Here is a 19817-nt window from a genome sequence, read left to right as displayed (position 1 = left end):
AGAATAGAAGACTTTCCCTCCCCAACACTCCCTCTCTTGCCTCTCCCTCCTTGAATCAACTCAGAAATCAACTTCTTCATCTCTCAATCCTCTCCCTCTCCGAATCTCGAGACTACCACAACCTTCCTTCAAAAATCTCTCTCTCAAGTCCTTGACTACCACTACCACGACGTCAACTCGACGGAGCTCAACTCCCAAAGCCGCGACGACGGACTAAGCTCGACCCTTAGAAAAATCACAGATCTCAAATCCAAGAGAAGCTCCTTGCCAGTGTTCTTCACAAAGGCGATTTGGGTAATTTTTTTTTTGCAAAAGCTCGACTTTCATTTTTATCACCGAGTGTGTTTCTTCATCATGGTGACGCCGAGTTCAATTTTTTTTACCTCTACTTTCAATTGTATATATTCTTTCGTGTTCTGTTGGTATATTAAGGCTTTGATTTCATTGGATTAGATAGGTGTGCCAGTTTGCTTTGAGGTTGTTGGGGGAGATACTACCATCCCTGGAAATGGAATTGTGTGAATCGAAATCTATGTGTGTTTGAGATAGTCCATATAGGAAGAACATACTCGAGCCCCTTTTTGAATTTCAGACAAATATGCAGATTTGTTTTCAATTTCAGACAAATATTTTGAGATAGTCCAAATATTTTCTCCCAATATATGAATTTTGGACATCATGAATATGCAGATTTCTTATTTTCTTCTTCTTCTTATTTTCAATTTTGGATTCAAGAATATATTTCAGGGCTTCTTGTTCAAGTATTTCGCATAATACTTACTGCAAAAAAGAGCTAGTGGTTCAGTTGGCCAAGAAAAACTTTCAACTGAGGTAAAGTCAATACCGAATAAGAAAGATTGATGATGTGTATGGGGGAGTAGTTGTTGATCCAGAAAGATTACTAGCTAACCCAAATTACTTTCATGCTGCCTTTTCTCATTGGAAAAAGATGTTAACTTTCCTGCCTATATTCCACTGGCGAAGGAAGAACACGGGAGGAATTTGAAAATGGAAAAATCTAATTGTAAGCGATTCTACGCACTAATACGTGCACCCATGCAATATGAATGGTCAGAAAGTAGATTTTATTGAAAACAGTACTAATTTGAATTTAGAATATAAAGGCAACAATATTAGTATACAGATTGGTACGTAAACTTGTTTGTACATAACAAAACTCTTTAAAAATTTTAATGATTTTGATATTTTCTCTCTAAACACACGTTTATCTAAAAAATAAAAGAAAAAAGAAAGAAAGCCACGTCACGCTTCATGCGGTGTATGTGGGGAATTAGGTAAATGTGTAGAATCACTCTTTCCAAAATGGAGGACTTCGGTTCAAAGTAATGTTTTGAATACCGTACCAGACAGCGTACCGGTCAAGGCACTGGAACGAAATATTTCGATACCGGTACCGTTTCGGGATAGCGTTTCGGGATAACGTTTCGGGATAGTCGATCTATAAATAAATTATATATATAAATATATATAAAAATTATATTCTAAAATAATAGTCTATATATAAATAAATTATATACAAATACATATATATATATAAATTATAAATAGTCTAGTCTGAATTAAGGGTTAAAAAATAAGTTTGTAGTTTGAAAAAATGAAAAAAAAAAAAAAAAAAAACACAGGCCGAAATATCTGCCGGTACCGGCCGAAATATAGGCTGGTACAGGCCGAAATTAAGGCCAGTATTTTTGACCGGTACGGAACAGGTATAGTACCTGTACCGGCCGGACGGTCGAAATGAAAAATTTCGGCCGTACCGACCGGTACGATACAAAATTTAAATCTTTGGTTCAAAGCCCTCCCTGACTCAAAAAATAAAAAAAAAAGTAGTACGTTGTTTGGAAAATCGACATATTAATAATATATGTTCTGAATCCGACTCATGTGGCATCTTTGATTGTTGATTTTTGTTGTTGTTGTGATGGCACGTTACAACTAACCTTCTTCTTCGATATATATATATATATATATATATATATATATCGACACGCACATATATACACTTTTTTATTTTCATTGGAATGAGTGACATCTTTTCATATTGTGTATTTATTTAGGACAATACTAGAGTACACATCAAACGTGCATTCCAAATATGTATACTAGTGTAAATGTTTTTTTTTTCTTTTAAGTATTTTTTAAACATATTTAATTATTAAAATAAATACAAATTCACTAATAATCAATTCCTTAACTATTAAGAAAAAAAATTAAAATATATGAGTGTGCTCATTTGGTAGACACATTTGAGAATCATGCTAACATTTTCTTTTTATTTATTTATTTATTCAGCAATTTGTTATATTTAAACTTTCACAAGATTCCGTTTAGATAGTGAGATGATATAAGATGATTTTAGATAAAAGTTAAAAGTTGAATAAAATATTGATAGAATATTATTTTTTAATATTATTATTATTTTAAGATTTAAAAATATTGAATTGCTTATTAATTTTATTTAAGAATTTAAAAAAATTATAATAATAAAATGAGATCAAACCGTTTCTATATCCAAACGGGTATAAATCATGCTATATATTGTAAGGTAGCGACTGTCCATAGCAACGATTCAAATTTCCTAAAATTTTTATTTCATATATATATATATATATATATATATATATAGTTGAATAGGGAGATCAGAGGGTGTTAAGCATTATACTCTGTATCCATTGTAAAGCCATTCAAAACATAGACAGCGAGGAGCCGCAAATACGTATGTCCTCGAGACAAACTTGAACCATAATTTTATTAAGTCGTCGTTTAATTTTAGAAATCATTTTAATTTATTTCATATTATCTAATCATTATAATTTTTTTAAAATTTTAAATAAAACATAAAAATACAATATAATTTTTTTAAATTTTAAAATAAAAATAATATTAAAAAATTATATTATAATAATATTTTAACTTTATAATATTTTTATTCAATTTTTATCTCAATTCACTATTCAAATCAGACGAGTCAGATCAAATGGTACTACATTTATAAGTTTCTACTTAATATTACGTCGTCAATGAAGACTTGAATCAAACCTCTTCAACTAATCTAGCATTCTTGGTAAGCATTCTTGGTAGTGCGTTTCGTCAATAATTTTATAAAAATAAATTTATAATTTAACATAATTTGACGTTAAATTATAAAATTATTTTTATTATAAAATAAATCTATCATATTATATAAAATTCATATATATCAATTATAAATTTATTTTTTCGAAATCTCTTTATTACTCCAACACTTCTTTATGTCTTCTCCATTAAGTTAAGTGCTGGCCTTTAATTTGAAACAAATCTGCAGAATGTAATTATAGCTTATATGACTGGTTTCTGGTTCAGACGTTACAATTTATAGATATCAACATCTTCTACAGCACAGACTCCCTCAAGGCCGGATGAAAAACCATAGAGAAAAGCAGTTTTGATGGGAGAGAGAGAGAAGGATGCATAATTTGACAAGTGTATTTAACGTAGTATGATGTGGCATTGATTTATATGTTATATAGATTTTTATAGATTTGGGTTTTGTCTTTCACGTGATTTGGTTTATGTGTCAATACCTGAGTAGTAGGATCAAACATAACTTAAAAAACTCCCCTTTCATCTCATTGCACAATCTTGAACTAATAATATGTATGAATAGAATTATCAAATATAACTTTAAAACACTCAATTGGATTGTTTACATAATTGAGTTTCAATTTTAGTTTATACAATTTTAATTAATGATTTAATATGATTGTAAGGAAATTTTCTCACTTCACAAGTTCACTGGGTTTCAACTCGATATTCGATCTTAGGATCCAAGCTCACCCATGAAGCTAGAAAAAGTAAACCGTGATGGCTGATAGGATGGACAAGCCTGACGTCGCTCAACCACACTCTGATCATGAGTACTTGTACATGGCAGAACGAAAAAGACGGAGAACCATTAATCCTCTTATACAGGACATCAACGATCACAAAAAATAAAGTAAATTAGAAAATCACGCCACATTAATGACACCACTACCCGAGTTACGCGCGACATTAATGACGTCGTCGCAAAGACACACCGCATTAAATGACTCTGATAACAGGAACAATGTAAATTCAGGTACGAGAAACTCTCTCCAATCTCTAAACTCTTTTATTTATTTACAAACTTCCAACAGACGATCCTAACTTTGACATCGGAGATTCCCTGACCTTAAAGTTGCCCTCTCCTAATTATTTTGTTCTCTATTTTCATAGGTCAAGATCTGAATTGTTGAAATCTAACCTAAAGACATTCGACTTTGAGTGTGTTTAGATGTTGAAGTAAGTTGAGTTGAGATGATAAAATATTATTAGAATATTATTTTTTAATATTATTATTATTTTGAGATTTGAAAAAATTAAATTATTTATTATATTTTGTATTGAAATTTAAAAAAATTATAATAATAAATTGAGATGAGTTAAAAGTAGTTGAAGATCCAAACAAAGCCTTTAACAAAGACATTAAAGTAGTGATTTTGAATTCGAAGCTTAATTCTATTTTGAATCTATTTTGAATCTAATTCTATTGTACTTTCAGGTTAAAATATCAGATTTTCTATCAAGATTGATGTGCTTTCAAATCAAATCAAATTGGTGCACTCGTATCACTATTAATAAATTTATACTATTAACAAGTCGGTGTTCCAAACACTTTTCATAATTTTGAGGGAGATGACATAAAGATGCAGATCCCATAATATTTAATACGAGGATAACATTAAATATCGTGGAATCAACTCGTTGTGCTTTTCTTTTTCCGAATTGCAAAAGCTATTGAGGCAGAAAATTGTAAGAAATCTCAATCCCATATTCAACATACTGCTTATTGTTAGATCTAAGTATGATTTATATATTAATTGCGTTAAAAATTGTATGAAATAAAATAGAAAAAAATTAAGAAAAATATTTGAAGTACAAAATCATTATATAAAAGTCAATTTATAAATTGACATGATTTGATGAGATGCGTTATATTATAAAATTAATTTTATTATAAAATATATTTAACAAATTTTATGAAATTAAATCTATTTATAAACTTAATATTATATAATGTCTTTGATATTAATTTAATCACACACGATGGTTCCTTGGCCATGCCCATAGGCCGATGCCGATGGTCTCTGAAAAGCTACAACTAACAGTTTGGTGGTCGTGGTCGTGGCATGACAGCTGAGCACTCGGACAGTTAACAGATAGATAATTGGACTGAGGCACGACAGATCAGTACCTCTCTCTGTCTCTCTGTCTCGCTCTGCACCCCCTGCTTCTATTTTTAAACTCTCTCATTGCACACTCGTTCGTCCGATTCAAACTCAATCCCAGATGGAACCTAATCATCCTTGTTCCTGATTACTTCTTCCAAACCTAATCCAATCTCTTTCCGAAATAAACTCATCTAACTGCTGGGCTATAGAGCCTAAATTCTTACATCTCCAGTTGTATCCATTTTTATTGTTGAAGTTTCTCCCTTTGCAGCGATCATTTCTCTCTCGGACATTTTATCAAACTGATAATACGCACTAGGCTCCGATTTGCAGAGCGATTGTGATATATAGGTGTGGGGGGTGCGTGGTTCTGTGTTTCTGAGAGAGAAAAATGAGTTTCAGGGATGAGAGCGACGATGGGAAGGATCTTAGGAAGCCGTTCCTGCACACTGGTAGCTGGTACCGTATGGGGTCGAGGCAGTCCAGCATGTTGGGCTCATCCCAGGTCATTCGTGACAGCTCCATCTCTGTCGTCGCCTGTGTTTTGATCGTCGCTTTGGGCCCTATCCAGTTCGGTTTCACTGTAAGCAATTTTTTTTTTTGTTTTTAAGTCGATCTTCCTCTGCCATTCTCGTTCTTGTTTGCTATTTTCAGAACCTACTGTTTTTCTATTTTTTCCTTTCTCGAGCAACAAAATAAGCTCAGTTAAGCTTTCTGTGATTGCTGGAGTCAGATGTTAATATTAGGAAACCAAACGGACAAATGCACCCAAGCGTCATTGGTTTCTTTCGCTTATTCCCTAGTTTTTTTGGAAACCAAACAGAGAATTTATGTCCTACTTATTGTGCAGTCAGGGTATTCATCCCCTACACAATCAGCAATCACTGAGGATCTTGGACTTACGGTTTCGGAGGTGTGAATCTATACTGCATTCACGTCGTTTGGGTTTTTTGTTTTCGTAAGTTTCTAATCGTGTTCTTGGTCCAGTTTTCTATATTCGGCTCTCTTTCCAATGTGGGAGCAATGGTTGGGGCAATAGCAAGCGGTCAGATTGCAGAGTATATTGGGCGAAAAGGGGTGGGACTGGTTCCTTCATTGTTTCATTTAGCGTATTACACATTGCGTTAATTATTTGCTTGTTTTGGTTTTAATGACGAGTATTTCATGATTGTGATAAATTGCAGTCTTTAATGATTGCCGCTATTCCTAATATTATCGGGTGGCTTGCCATATCATTTGCGAGAGTAAGTTAATAATGATTGTCTAGTCTTGGTTTTGACTATAGGCATATGGAAAGTGTTGGGTAATGCATGTAGTTTTCTATGAAAAGTCCACTGCTCTGTGTAGGATGCTTCATTTCTCTACATGGGAAGGCTGCTGGAAGGGTTTGGTGTAGGAATAATATCTTATACGGTAATTTTCGGCTTCATCTTTGTTCTTCTAGTATGGTATTTTGTGAAAGATGAATTCATAAGGTAATTGACTTCGTTGATTATCTTAGGTCCCTGTATACATAGCTGAGATAGCACCTCAAAACTTGAGGGGGGCTCTGGGTTCAGTGAACCAGGTTAGCTGTGTTGGTTTACTCTTACCATGGTGGTGTCAATCATACAACATGAGACTTCAATCACTGGCCACATCAGGTTTTAATTTCTTTTTAACCTTTTCATTTTGTGTCTGTAGCTCTCAGTCACCATTGGAATAATGCTGGCTTATCTGCTGGGACTTTTCGTCCAATGGAGAATACTAGCAGTTTTGGGTAATCATCTGAAAAATTCACTCTGGTGGTCACAATTTTCCTCTCATTCTCTTCATATTTCTCCTCATATAAATGAATCCACACTTGTTTGCAAGTGTTAAAATTTGATGATTTTTTTTTTAATTAGAAGCTTTGTAGGTATGGAACTTGCTTTCCTCAATGACTCTCAAAGTTTTCAGCCTGCAACATTCAGGCAGATCATGTCTTTATTAAAAAGTTTATTTATTTTTTTAACTTTTATCATACTTTTGGTTATGAAGTGTTCAAGTCATATCATTACTTTTCTCTCAATGAAAAAAGTGGAATTCATTCCAATGGTCAGTTTGGAATTAAAATTTGAACGTATTTCTAACTTAGCAACATTCAATGTCTAGTTGTTCTATACCTGTTTGAGTTATTGATCGTGTACTCTTTTATAGTTTTTATTTTCATGTAGTGTGATAATCTAGTTGTATTCTTAGTAGCTAGTCTTATTATTTGAATAACTTTACCACTTTTATCTTTTTCCAAAAAAGCTTCTGGGCCAAAGTCCTGATTTGGAAGACTATATTAAAACAGAGAGAAACTCAAATCAATAGACAAAAACACAAAACTTCTAAAAGTTGTGAGGCTTTTACCCACAAATACTGGAGACTTCAGGGTGCTGTTTTTTGGTTTGTTCTGCGAGTGCTTGTACAATCTTTGAATGACTTCTTGCACTTCTCTGTTTGATCAATTCAGATCAATTTATAAGTTAGAAGTTAATTTCACTCATATAAAGGAGTACGAAAAATGTGAATCAGATGTAATTGAACGAAAGGTTTCATATATTCAAAGGAATCTTGGCAATGATAGAATATTGTGACTCTCTGTTGCAGGTATTCTGCCATGTACAATATTAATACCTGGTCTTTTTTTCATCCCAGAATCCCCTAGATGGCTGGTAATTTTTTTTATTTTTAAAATTGGTTCTATTCATAAATGGATGTATTATTATAGTTTCTTGATGTGTGCTTTCTTTTCTGAATCCAGGCAAAAATGGGTATGACAGAAGATTTCGAAACTTCTTTGCAAGTTCTCCGTGGCTTTGATACTGATATTTCCAGTGAAGTAAATGACATCAAGGTAATACTAGTCTACAAGTTATACTTGTTTAATGGTTTAACTTTATTCTTTAATATTCAAAGTGATCTATCCCTTCCAGATAGAACTCTTGAATTATATAGGTAATAATCCATGTCTCTGGGAATCCCCTATTTAAACAATAGCCAAATATGCAATTTGCAGAGATCTGTAGCATCAACAAGTAGAAGGTCAACTATCCGGTTTGCGGAACTCAAACAAAGAAGATATTGGCTTCCTCTGATGGTATTAATTGCTTTTCCGCACAGATTTGGTTTTCCACAGGTCATTGTTGTGGCTTCAACCTAGTTGTTTTTTGGTCAATTGCGTGCAGATTGGAATTGGATTACTTCTTCTGCAACAGCTTAGTGGAATCAATGGTGTCCTGTTCTATTCCAGTACCATCTTTCAATCTGCCGGTAAGCATGCACTCATTTCCCCATCTTGCATTGAAGCATTTCATAGGAGTGGTGCCCTCGAATCAAGTTAGTCCTAAATCACTGTATTTTTCTTGTTTTAACCTGACCGGTAGGACCTCTCTCTCTCTCTCTCTCTCTCTCTCTCTCTCTCTATACCAAAAAATGTCGGATCAGTTTGTAGGTGAAAATGTTAATTGGGGGCCTTGCATCTTCAGAATCTCTACACAGTACCTAAATGAACCGCTAATTGCATCAAGCAGCTTTTTTCCATATCAAATCCTTCTTGCAATAAGTAATCGGCTTTCTAGGATCCATATATGATTTCCATGATATAATACATCCTGAAACAGCCCAGAATTTATCAATGTCCTTGTATTCGCCATTAATGTTGGTTTAAACTAAATAAAGGTTACTTCTCCAATTTAGTAGAACTCTTGTATCAGCTTAATGCTCTACTATCTTATTAGTTTCCATAATTTTCTGCAGGGGTTACATCAAGCAATGTGGCTACGTTTGGACTTGGTGCTGTTCAGGTACAGATTATAGTTAAAGTCGAGTATATGCATATAAATTCTATCAGGGGAAAATGCAGTTTCCACTCTCTAACTAACCTGTCTTGCAATAAGCACCATAAATTACCAAAAATGATACATTGTACTCTCGTTAAATTTTGGCCATCAAGATTGTACCACAGTTAACCTATTTTTCATCCATCTTAACACTCAAAATTGGATGAGGGTGCTATTTGGAAGTTGGCGATAGTTATGGGGTGTAATTTTTCAATTTTTTGAAGTTTTAGATTGTAAACTGTCTATTAGCTTTTTTTTTTTTTTTTGATAAGTAAAAACTGTCTATTAGTTAGTGGGTGGAAAGTGTATTTTTCCTATTCTATAAAGTTATTCTCCTGATCTCTAATGTTCTCAAACCATGTGCACATAAAATCCGTATGCCATCCAGGTCATTGCCACTGGAGTGACTACATGGTTGGTGGACAAATCAGGCCGCCGGCTTCTTCTTATTGTGAGTTTGAGCATTTCTCTCATTGTTTATTCATTGTTAATCATCTACATAGAGGAGGAAAGTATACTTTTTTTAATGTTTTGCTGCAGGTTTCTTCCTCTGGAATGACCATTAGCCTCCTAATTGTTGCAGCTTCATTCTTTGTGAGGGTAATAATACAGTGGATTTTGTAGAATTGGAATTTTTTTAGGAATCTCATGCAAGTGAAAAGTTTGAAGAAAATTGTTTCCATATGTGTAATGATCTCAGGATTTCGCGTCGGCTGATTCTACTTTATACAATGTAATGAGCATCACGTCAGTGGTTGGAGTGGTGGTATGTCTTTACTTCATGTTGTTATATGATGAATCTTAATGCTATCATTTCTTTCATCAATCTAACCAATTATTTCTTTCAGGCAATGGTAGTTACCTTCTCTCTGGGAGTTGGAGCCATTCCGTGGCTTATAATGTCAGAGGTATCACCATTTACATTACAGTACATTTTCCTACAGTTAATGGAAGCAACTTAGGCTGCGTTTGGATGTTAAGTTGAGTTGAGCTGAGTTTTTTATGAATAGTAGTGAGTTGAGTAGGTGGAGTGAGTTATATGGGGTCTATCTAAAATGAGTTTAGATGTGTTTGGATGTTAAGATGAGTTTAGTATTATTTATGGAAAATTGAAAAAGGTTGTGAGTCTCATGTATAAAGATGTGTTGAGTTGAAAAAAGTTGTGGGTCTCACGTGCAAGGAGGTTTTGAGTTGAGATGAATTTAATAATTTGAGAGTTTGATGTTTGGATGTTAGACTTAGCTTAAAATTAGATTAAACTAAGTTGAGCTCAACTAAGTCTTGCAACCAAACGAGGCCTTAGACTTGTTCCTTTGAGACCATGTGACCTCTTCTTTGTCAAAAGAAAATATGGGCCCATGTAACTTGCTACAGTTAATGTTATGGCTAATTTATTTTATAATTTGTTAATGCAGATCCTTCCAATCAATATTAAGGGCCTTGCTGGTAGTGTAGCAACACTTGGCAACTGGTTCATGGCCTGGGTGGTTACGTTGACTGCAAACATGCTCTTAGAATGGAGTGGTGCAGGTTTGTCTCTCTCTCCTACCTAAGGAAAAACATAACAACAAACAAAAAACCTTCTTCCCCCTCCATCCAACTAAACGGGCTATTAGGAGTTGCCCTAGATTATCTGATACACAGGTTTAATGGGTGGGATTGTGTACCAAGCAGTAGCGGAGCACGTTTTGTTCAGAGGGTGCAATTCCACATACTGAACTTCTAAAAAGTTGTTAGTTATATGATTTTTAAAAACATTTTAACATTTTTTTAATTAGATTGTCTTATCAATTTGGAGCGAAAAAGTGTCTGTACCAATTTATTTTTAATTATTATAATTAGAGTCTGCACCCACTGAAGTATAATCCTGGCTTTGCCATGGTACAAGGGTTTAATTTACAGTGGTTGGTCCGAAGGACCTGGCAGCTTGGTGAGGTTCCACATCATTTGGGAAAAAGAAAAAGAAAAAGAAAATAAGCAGGTTAACAGTGCATTTCACTGCATAACAAAATGTAGATCAATCACCAACATTAACCCACAGATGGAATTGTTATCCATTCACTTTTATCATGTTGTTTCTCTTTTTACTGTTACTTTTTATTGTGTTTTAACTGATTTAGGCTGTCTCTGTTATCAACAGGAACCTTCACCATTTACATGTTGTTGTGTGCTTTCACTGTGGCATTTGTTGTCATTTGGGTCCCTGAAACCAAAGGGAGAACTCTGGAAGAAATTCAGTCGTCCTTCAGATAAGATTTTCCTTTGTTTTTGTTCTCTCTTCCCTCTTTGTTAGAAGAAGCAAATCACTGCCATTCTGATTTTGCAATGCCCCCCCACAGATTCTGTGAAATGCAAACTTGTATAATGTATATCCTTCCATTATTACTATTATCGTTGTTGCTGCTGCATAAAGACAGCTTTTTCAGCAAGAACTGTTCCTTGGCTTGTATTGCTGCTTGCATGCAACCTGCCTCCATAATTTCCGCTGTATCTGTGTTCAACAGTGGCCTCATTTAATTGTTTAATTCATTCAGAAGACAAGTTTTACAAGCAAAATAGCATTCACTTGTATTGAGACAAAGTGCATACATGAATAGATTGCTAGAAAGTAAGACACATCTTATGCATCTAAGAGAAGTAGGTCAAGTTTATATGAATTCTTCATTTATGAAACGGAACAAAATGTCTGAAAGCTTTTGCAGGATTCTTTCCATGAAGAAATCTAGTGCAGGATCAAGTTGTCTGCAACTCTGCTTGACAACTTTTTGCTATGCATCAATTACTATTCACCCGCACACCACACACTTGACAATTTTTTTATTTTTATTTTTTCATAGGGTGGGATGTGTGCAGTGAATAGTGAGTAATAAAAAGAATTATTCAAATGATTAAACATACTTCTTTCCATCAATTGAAACTTTTGAGATAAGTGATGATTTCATATAGTATCAGATCAAAGGTTTTGAATTCAAATTCTGATTCTATACTTTATTTAATTTTATATTCTACGTGTTGAACCCATTTATTAAGGAGGAGTTTGGCTCACACGTGCGGCGAATGAAATCAATATTTATTTCAAAATGTTAAGTATGAGATAAATTTAATAATTTATATTTATTTTAACAGATGACACACAAATAATTACACGAGATATGATGCAAAAAGTCTTTCTTTTTCTTCGTCACTTCATATTGTCAAATGTCTCCATCTATCTCTATAATCAATTGAATTGAAGCTACACTCCATTTTCTTTTTCGTTTATTAATTATTGCCTCTTGTTTCCATTCAGTCTCCTATTCTGTATCAGTGTATCTTTCTTCCTGACATTCAAGTAACCATTAGAAGTCATGCCATTAATTATTTTAATATATTATTATGAAATAAAAATTTTAGTGCTATAAAGCCACATCACCTGCGCCTTGTTTGTGTTGTTATATTATATATAAACTTGTAAAATAAAAAAAATAGCATACCTAATTAAATTATGTATTTATTTAAAATTAGGTTTAAAATTAGACTATTGATTTAATTCAATTTTTAGATATTTTTCAATTTTCAATTTTATATTATATAATTTTAAGGACTGCTTTGTTTGCTTCCTAAATTCATATCAACTCATCATTACAATTTTTTCAAATTTCAATACAAAATATAATAAAAAATTTAACTTTTTCAAATTTTAAAATAATAATAATATTAAAAAATAATATTCTAACAATATTTTATCATCTAAACTCAACTTAACTCAGTTTAACATCTAAACGTAGCCTAAATACTAAAATAGTCTCTATGGTTTTACCATTTAGACAAATTGATTTAATTTTTGAACTTTTTATTCCATGTGATATCAATCTTAATCGAATCGATTATTCGATAACATCCTATTAATTTAATTGACTGTTAAAAGTGCTTACCAGTTATGTCACGAGTGACAACATATAAATATAAGAACTAAAATGTTTATAATTAAAACAAAGACTAATAATAATCTAAAAATAGTTTAAATTTTAGAAAAAAAAAAAACTAAAATTGGGAGTGGGTGAAGGCGGAGGTGGGGCGGGGTGGGGCATGGCCCTGCTTTTGATCAGAGGGAGTGCCTATGGCCACCGCTGATCTGCTTCGGGTTGACGGTGGTCACCCATTTAGATCGGGGGAGGGTCCGACAGCGACGGCATGAGATGGGAGCCTTTTATGGGTCATGGTGGGCCATTCGTTTTTGGAATGGGCATAGAGACTCGAGTGACTGTTTATGGGGATTTTTATGTAAAGGTATCAATCACATGGCCTTTTATCTTGTCCTTTTATGGAAGGGCGGGGAGGGGAACAATGGGCTAAGTTTATCTACTCTTTTGAACAATTTGACAAACAGATGGCATGCATTCATATGTTGGTTAGGTCATTAAAGAAGAGATGTTTATCAACCCCTATATAAAGAACCACGTGTGAGAAATCAGGGCTGCTTTACCCATGCATGGACTGTCTAGTAGCCCCTTTGATTTGTACTATTGAATCTGCATTAAAATTTGATGCCATTAGGCTTTTGAATGGTAAGTAGGCATAAAAAATATTGAGTCTCTTTGCTCAACAAGACAGATAGATTGCTTTGTCTAGTCCTTCTCATGCTTTAATTGCCTCGACTCTCATTTGAATTTGAACTTGAAATCGATATTGTCCATAAAATTTGCTTTCGTTTGACGAAAAAAAGTTAGTTGGACATTTTGTTTATTGGTACTAGTTTATGAGACAAAAATTAATTCTACATTGTAAAAATTAAAGAGAAGTAATGAGATAATTGAAAGATTCTAATATAAAACTAGTTTTTTTGGACCTCTTCACTTCATATTTATTTATGTTGTGTAAATGATCCATAAGACACCCTTTTATATACATATGAGGATAAAAAATATGATAGGATAATACATGAATTAATAAGATTATTATGAATTTAGGAATTCTAATAGATGATACTTGATGAATGGGCTAGAATTCTGAGTTGGAATATAAAAAATTATCCACCAAGTTTATGTATGCATTTATAATACTCTCTCTTGAATGGCCATATACAAAGAGCATGTCTTGATAAAATCTTGTCAAGGAAAAACGTGATGTGAAAAATTAATGGCAAAGGAAAAAAATTACAATATTCTTGTGTATCTTGGAATGTTTTAGGATTAACTCATTAAGACTTTGCAAAGAAAAACTCGGTAGAAAAAAACTCAGTGAAGAAAAAAAAAATGCAATCCATATGATTATTTTCTCTCTTTCATAAGTATGTTGAGCTTGAATAGTTTATAATGAAAGATCATTGAGTTGATGTATTTCGATGTAACTATTGCAATTGATAATGCGTTAGTAAATAAATCTATCAAATTATTACTTGTTTATAATTTTTTGATATCAATATCACCGCTCTTTTGGAGCTCATGTGTATAAAAGCATTTGAAGAAATATAGTTTGTTATATCATCTTTGATATAATCTACCTTGATTTGTAAGATACAAGGAACATTATTTTCATATAATATTGTCGGGCTATCTTTGATTGTGGATAAATCACACTTTTCCTGAATGTGTGGAGTTACTGAAGAAAAAAATGTACAATCCATATGATTATTTTTAACCCTTCGTAAGTATGTAGAGTTCCAATAGTTTATAATGAAAGATCCATGAATAGACGTATTTCAATGTTGTGTATCAAATTTTTAAATGTTGCAGCTGATAATGTTTTAGTGAATAAATCTACCAAATTATCACTTGTTTGTATTTTCTTGATATCAATATCACCGCTCTTATATAGCTCATGTATATAAAAGCATTTGACAAAATATAGTTGATTTGTGTGATATAAACAATATTATCTTCATATAATGTTGTTAGACTATTTTTTTTATTGTGGATAAATGACAATTTTTCCAAATGTGTTAGAGTATTGATCTTAACCAAATACATTTTTGGCTTACTTCATGAATTACAATAATATTAGTAGTTGGAAGAAGTAACAACTATTGTTCGCTTAACATATCTTAATAAAATAGTTGTACCATCATAAATTAATATGTATCTGTTTGTAATCTTCCTTTATGCAGATCACAAAGGTAACCCTAGTCTACAAGACCAATTAATTGAGAATTTGAGTATTTTGGATAAATAATCTAATGTCAAATGTTCCACGAAGCTAACATAAAATATGTTTGATCTCATTTCAATGCATTCGAGTTGGTGAAGAACTGTATATTGCTAGTAAGTTAATTGAAAATGCAATATCTGGTTGTGTGGAATTTTTAAGATGCATCAAAGCATCAATTGCACTAAAATATGGTACTTCGAGATAAAGAATTTCTTCACCATCTTCTTGAGGATAAAATGGGTCATTTTTCACATCAAGTGATTGGACAACTATTGAAATACTTAAAAGACAAACTTTGTCTATGTAAAATTGCTTGACCACTTTTTCTGTACATGTTGTTGATGGACAATAATTCTTTTGTGAAAAGTAGTCAATTTGCAGACCAAGACAAAATCTTATTTTTTTAAAGTCTTTCATTTCAAACTCATTTTATAAATAAGTTGTGGTTTTCATGAGTTCTTTTGGACTCATAATAAGAGTTAAATCACCTGCATATATTGCAAAACAGTAAATACAGAATCTGATTTTTTAATAAAAACACATGAGCAAATTGGATTATTTCAAAATTTTCTTTTATTAGATATTCACTGAGATGAATGTACCACATGCCTCTGTATTGCTTTAACCCATATAAAAATCTTTATAGTTTGATATCAAGGTTTTAAATTCCATTTTGTTTCGATCGAAATGACTAAAATTTGCTGTGTCGGAACAGTAACCACTACGACATAGGTAGGTATTTTGTCCCAATGATAGAATACCAAGCGTTTCGGTGTGTTTCGGTCCATTCCGACAGAAATGAACATTTCGGTTTGATATCTCAAGTGGTTTCTTATAGAGAAAACATGCTTCCAAAGGCCGGTGCACTTCGAGTCTGGCATCATAGAACCTCTTAGATCTCAGAAACAAAACTAAAGCATTTATGAAACTACTCCTCGTGTTACCATTACAAAGAGCATTGTAACAAAGCGACCTATACAACAAAGGTTGTTCGTGTTGCAAGATTCCAAAGAAGCCAACTGCCATGTTTGCCAAAGATGCCAACCCATCATCTCCCTCGATGAAACATGGCCTTCTCGTAAAAATAGTTGTATCTCAAATAAATAAGTTGCAGAGAGAGAGAGAGAGAGTGATGGGGAGGGCAAAGTTGAAAAAGGAAACTAATTGTGGTAAACCAAACTATGTAGATTTGAATGACAACATTGTCATGGTATAGACTGTTTGAATGACAGCATTGTCATGGTACTTTGTACTATGCTGTACTTTCTCATATGACACAACAAACTGAGATTAGCACGCAATGATAGAAAATTAGGGCTATGTGAGCTTAGCCACAAAGTCCAACTGATCATACAACTCCGCTTAAATTTATTGTTTCTTTTCCAACTTTTTTGGTTTATACATGGAATGTGTTCTTTCTTTATCATCTATCGTCATGATTTCTAAATTACAATATATGATATTGAGTCCTCTAATTAATTGAGTTTTTCATCCAATCTTGTATTGTTATTTTAGAATATAATTTTTCTATGTATATATATATATATATGTATAATTAATTTGTAAAACAATTATCCTGAAACGGTACACTGAAATATACTATTATCAAAATATTCAATTCTAGTACCTCAACCGAAACAGTCACCTAAATGAAATTCAAAACTTTGTTTGATATAATAAATATTTTGAGATTTTGAATTGCATTTTTAGGCATTTTATATTCTTCAGAAATTTTCATATATATATATATTATATGCATATATTATATATATATATATATGTATATATATCATTATTTAGTGATCTATATAAATATGTTGTAACAACATCTATTAAACACATATCTAAGCTTTCAGTGACTATCAGGCTAGTAAGAAATTTGAATATAATTACATTAACTACATAGAAATATATTTCTTCATAATCAATACCAGATTTCTACTAGAAAGCTTATGCAACAAGTCGTACTTTGAATATCACAATTTCATTTTTCTCGTTACATTTACGTGCAAACCACTTATATCCAATGGACATTATATCTATAGGTATTTGGACTATATGTCCAAATATTTTATTCTTTGCTAGTCAAATCAATTCTGCTTGAATTTCTTCTTTTCATTTTGGCCAATCATTCTATGTCGACATTCATTGAAAGATTTGGGTTTATTTTCATCATCACTTTTAGTGATATTTAGAGTAAATTTAAATGGAAATATGTTGTCAAAAATAATCTTATTTCTATTGAATAATTCTCTCATACTTACATAACGTATCAAGATCTTGTTATTTTTAAATACTTTCATCTTCAGGATATAACTCTTCTAAAAATTTCGCTTTAGGTGATTCTATTCTGGTAGAATCTTGTACATAAATTTTGGACGAATCTATTGCTCTTGTTGCCTATCTTATGAGTATGACTTCTTCAGGAGCATCAATTTCTTTTATTTGTGCTTTTCTCTTCTGGGAGTTCTATTTTTTGCACCAATTGGACTTCCACACTTCAGGCTTATCTTAAACTCATTAGCTATTGTATTATTTGATTATCCTACAAGGACATTGATGTTTGCTGGAGTATTAAAAGCTAGAATATGAGACTTCACTATTGTCTTATTATAAATAAAGGTGTTTGGTAATTGATTTACAATAGATCGCAAATGAATAATCTCCTGAACTTCTAGTTCCTATTAATTTGTACGAGGATCAAGATAATATAGGGTCAAAATGTTCTATATTATTTACTTTTGTACTTTTGACAAATTTTGTTTTCCTAATGGTGGGAAAAACGTTTCAACAAAATGATCATTTTTAAAACGTGTTTTAAAAATATTCATAATTAAAGGTTCAACACATCAATGATGGAGGGAGAATCAAAATCAACTTAAATTCTAAGTTTATATTGAGGACCCATCTTAGTGCATTGGGAGGTGCAATTAGAACATACACATCATAACCAAAACTGTGAAGATGAAAACTATTTGATGGTTGACCAAATGTAGGCTATGTATATTTATTATAAACTATTGATTTTATTTGAATCAATGATGCAACATGCAAAATTACATATCTCCAAGAAAAAACAAGTCGTTTGGTTTACAAAAGTAATAGTCGAGCAATTAATTGCAGGCATTTAACAAATGACTTGCCTAAATCATTCTGAGTATGTATATGGGCAAAATAATGTTCAACATTAGTTATACTAACATACAATAATCATCAAAAGTTTTGAATGTAAATTCTCTCACATTGTCCAATTGAATAGATTGAATTGGATACTTAAGAAATCTAGCTCATAATCTAATAATTTGGACAAGAAGTCTAACAAATAAAATATTTCGAGTAGAGAGTAGACAAATATGTGACCATTTAACTGATGTATTTGTTAAAACCATAAAAGATCTAAATGGCTTGTCTGTTGGATGTATAGGTCCATATATATTTTCATGGATTCATTGTAGAAATTATGGAGGTTCAATAGTTACTTTGGACTGAGATTCAATAGTTATATAATTTTCTTTCGAAAAATGCTGAATATAGATACTTTGTGGGAAATAAACATTGGCGGCGGAAAAAGTCTTTTAAAAGTTAAAAAAAAATTGTAAAATATGACCACACATGTACAACTCTCTCATTAATCCAAATACAACCCCAAACTACAAAATTAGTTGCATGTACTTTTACTTGTGCATCTAGAATGTAGATACCTATAAATATGAACTAGTGCTAAACATGCAATCATGAGTTTTATGTACTTGAAGTTGGCAAATAAACATGCAATAATGTCATATTTAACAATTAAGTCATCTCTAAAACAATTAATGCATCCTTAAAATAGAGTTTGGCTGGATAACTTAGACAATGAATGGTTTTTTGGCTAAAATGGGTGAACACAATTGCTAGAGTACATATGGGTGAAGAAGAACTTAATATGAAATTTTATTACAGCAACATTTATCATGAGTAAGACCACACCTTTTAAGAATGGTCCACCGGTGCCAAAGCCCATAATACTTTAAGGGCATATACCCAACACATTTTATCTATTCCAGATATCATCAAGTGGAAGATGTGCACTTGTGTGCATGTGTGCGGTTTCCTAAAATCAACTATAAACATGCTGGAATTAAACAAGTAATCGGAGACACTTAACTAGAATTATCTCAAAATGTTTACCATAGTTCCCCACTACAAAGATGTGTTCAACGTTGGTGATCTCATATCTCAACTTGAGAAATGCCTGCAGGCAAATCGAGCAGGCAAATCGAGAGAGAGAGACAAAACCAAGAATAAAGTCAATAAAAGAGTTTTGAAGACTTGATTAATATTGACAATGATATTATGAGATCAGAAAATTAAGAAAATTTGGGAGTCAAGGGGAATGAGTCAGGCTTTCTCTATATATTCAAATATAAACCTTTGTGTTTATAGGGTACCATCATTGTGCTTATCATTTTCAAACTAGCATATAGAGAAAATGGCAAAAAATAGACACCATGATACCTAACCATCTACCAAATAATTGAAAACCATGTACTCAAATTGAAAAGCAATTCTCATTTGCTAAAGTTTGTAAGAAATTTCAATAAATGACATA

At 32.3% G+C, this 19817-nt stretch overlaps 1 protein-coding gene across 1 annotated transcript; it reads left to right on the top strand.

The window, feature by feature from the left end:
* Positions 1-5166: 5166 nt before the first annotated feature.
* LOC121243186 (sugar transporter ERD6-like 6) lies at positions 5167-11656 on the top strand. The gene is made up of 18 exons (XM_041141262.1): positions 5167-5835; positions 6103-6165; positions 6240-6329; positions 6437-6496; positions 6600-6665; positions 6754-6819; positions 6936-7011; positions 7869-7933; positions 8023-8115; positions 8278-8358; positions 8447-8531; positions 9018-9064; positions 9489-9551; positions 9641-9700; positions 9801-9866; positions 9949-10008; positions 10516-10630; positions 11241-11656. Exons 1-18 carry the CDS (start codon positions 5644-5646, stop codon positions 11351-11353), a joined length of 1461 nt encoding a protein of 486 aa, XP_040997196.1. The 5' UTR covers positions 5167-5643; the 3' UTR covers positions 11354-11656.
* Positions 11657-19817: the final 8161 nt, after the last annotated feature.

Source organism: Juglans microcarpa x Juglans regia, chromosome 8D, assembly GCF_004785595.1.
Source record: "Juglans microcarpa x Juglans regia isolate MS1-56 chromosome 8D, Jm3101_v1.0, whole genome shotgun sequence".
Classification (NCBI taxonomy): domain Eukaryota; kingdom Viridiplantae; phylum Streptophyta; class Magnoliopsida; order Fagales; family Juglandaceae; genus Juglans; species Juglans microcarpa x Juglans regia.
The sequence above is the reverse complement of the archived record's forward strand: the minus strand, read 5'-3'. Positions and strand labels throughout refer to the sequence as shown.

Coding starts and splice junctions, on each gene's coding strand:
- LOC121243186 (XM_041141262.1), top strand. CDS start 5,644: ATGAGTTTCAGGGATGAGAGCGACGATGGGAAGGATCTTAGGAAGCCG. Junction 6,166..6,239: donor TTGGACTTACGGTTTCGGAG/GTGTGAATCTAT, acceptor TTCTTGGTCCAG/TTTTCTATATTCGGCTCTCT. Junction 10,631..11,240: donor CTTAGAATGGAGTGGTGCAG/GTTTGTCTCTCT, acceptor TGTTATCAACAG/GAACCTTCACCATTTACATG.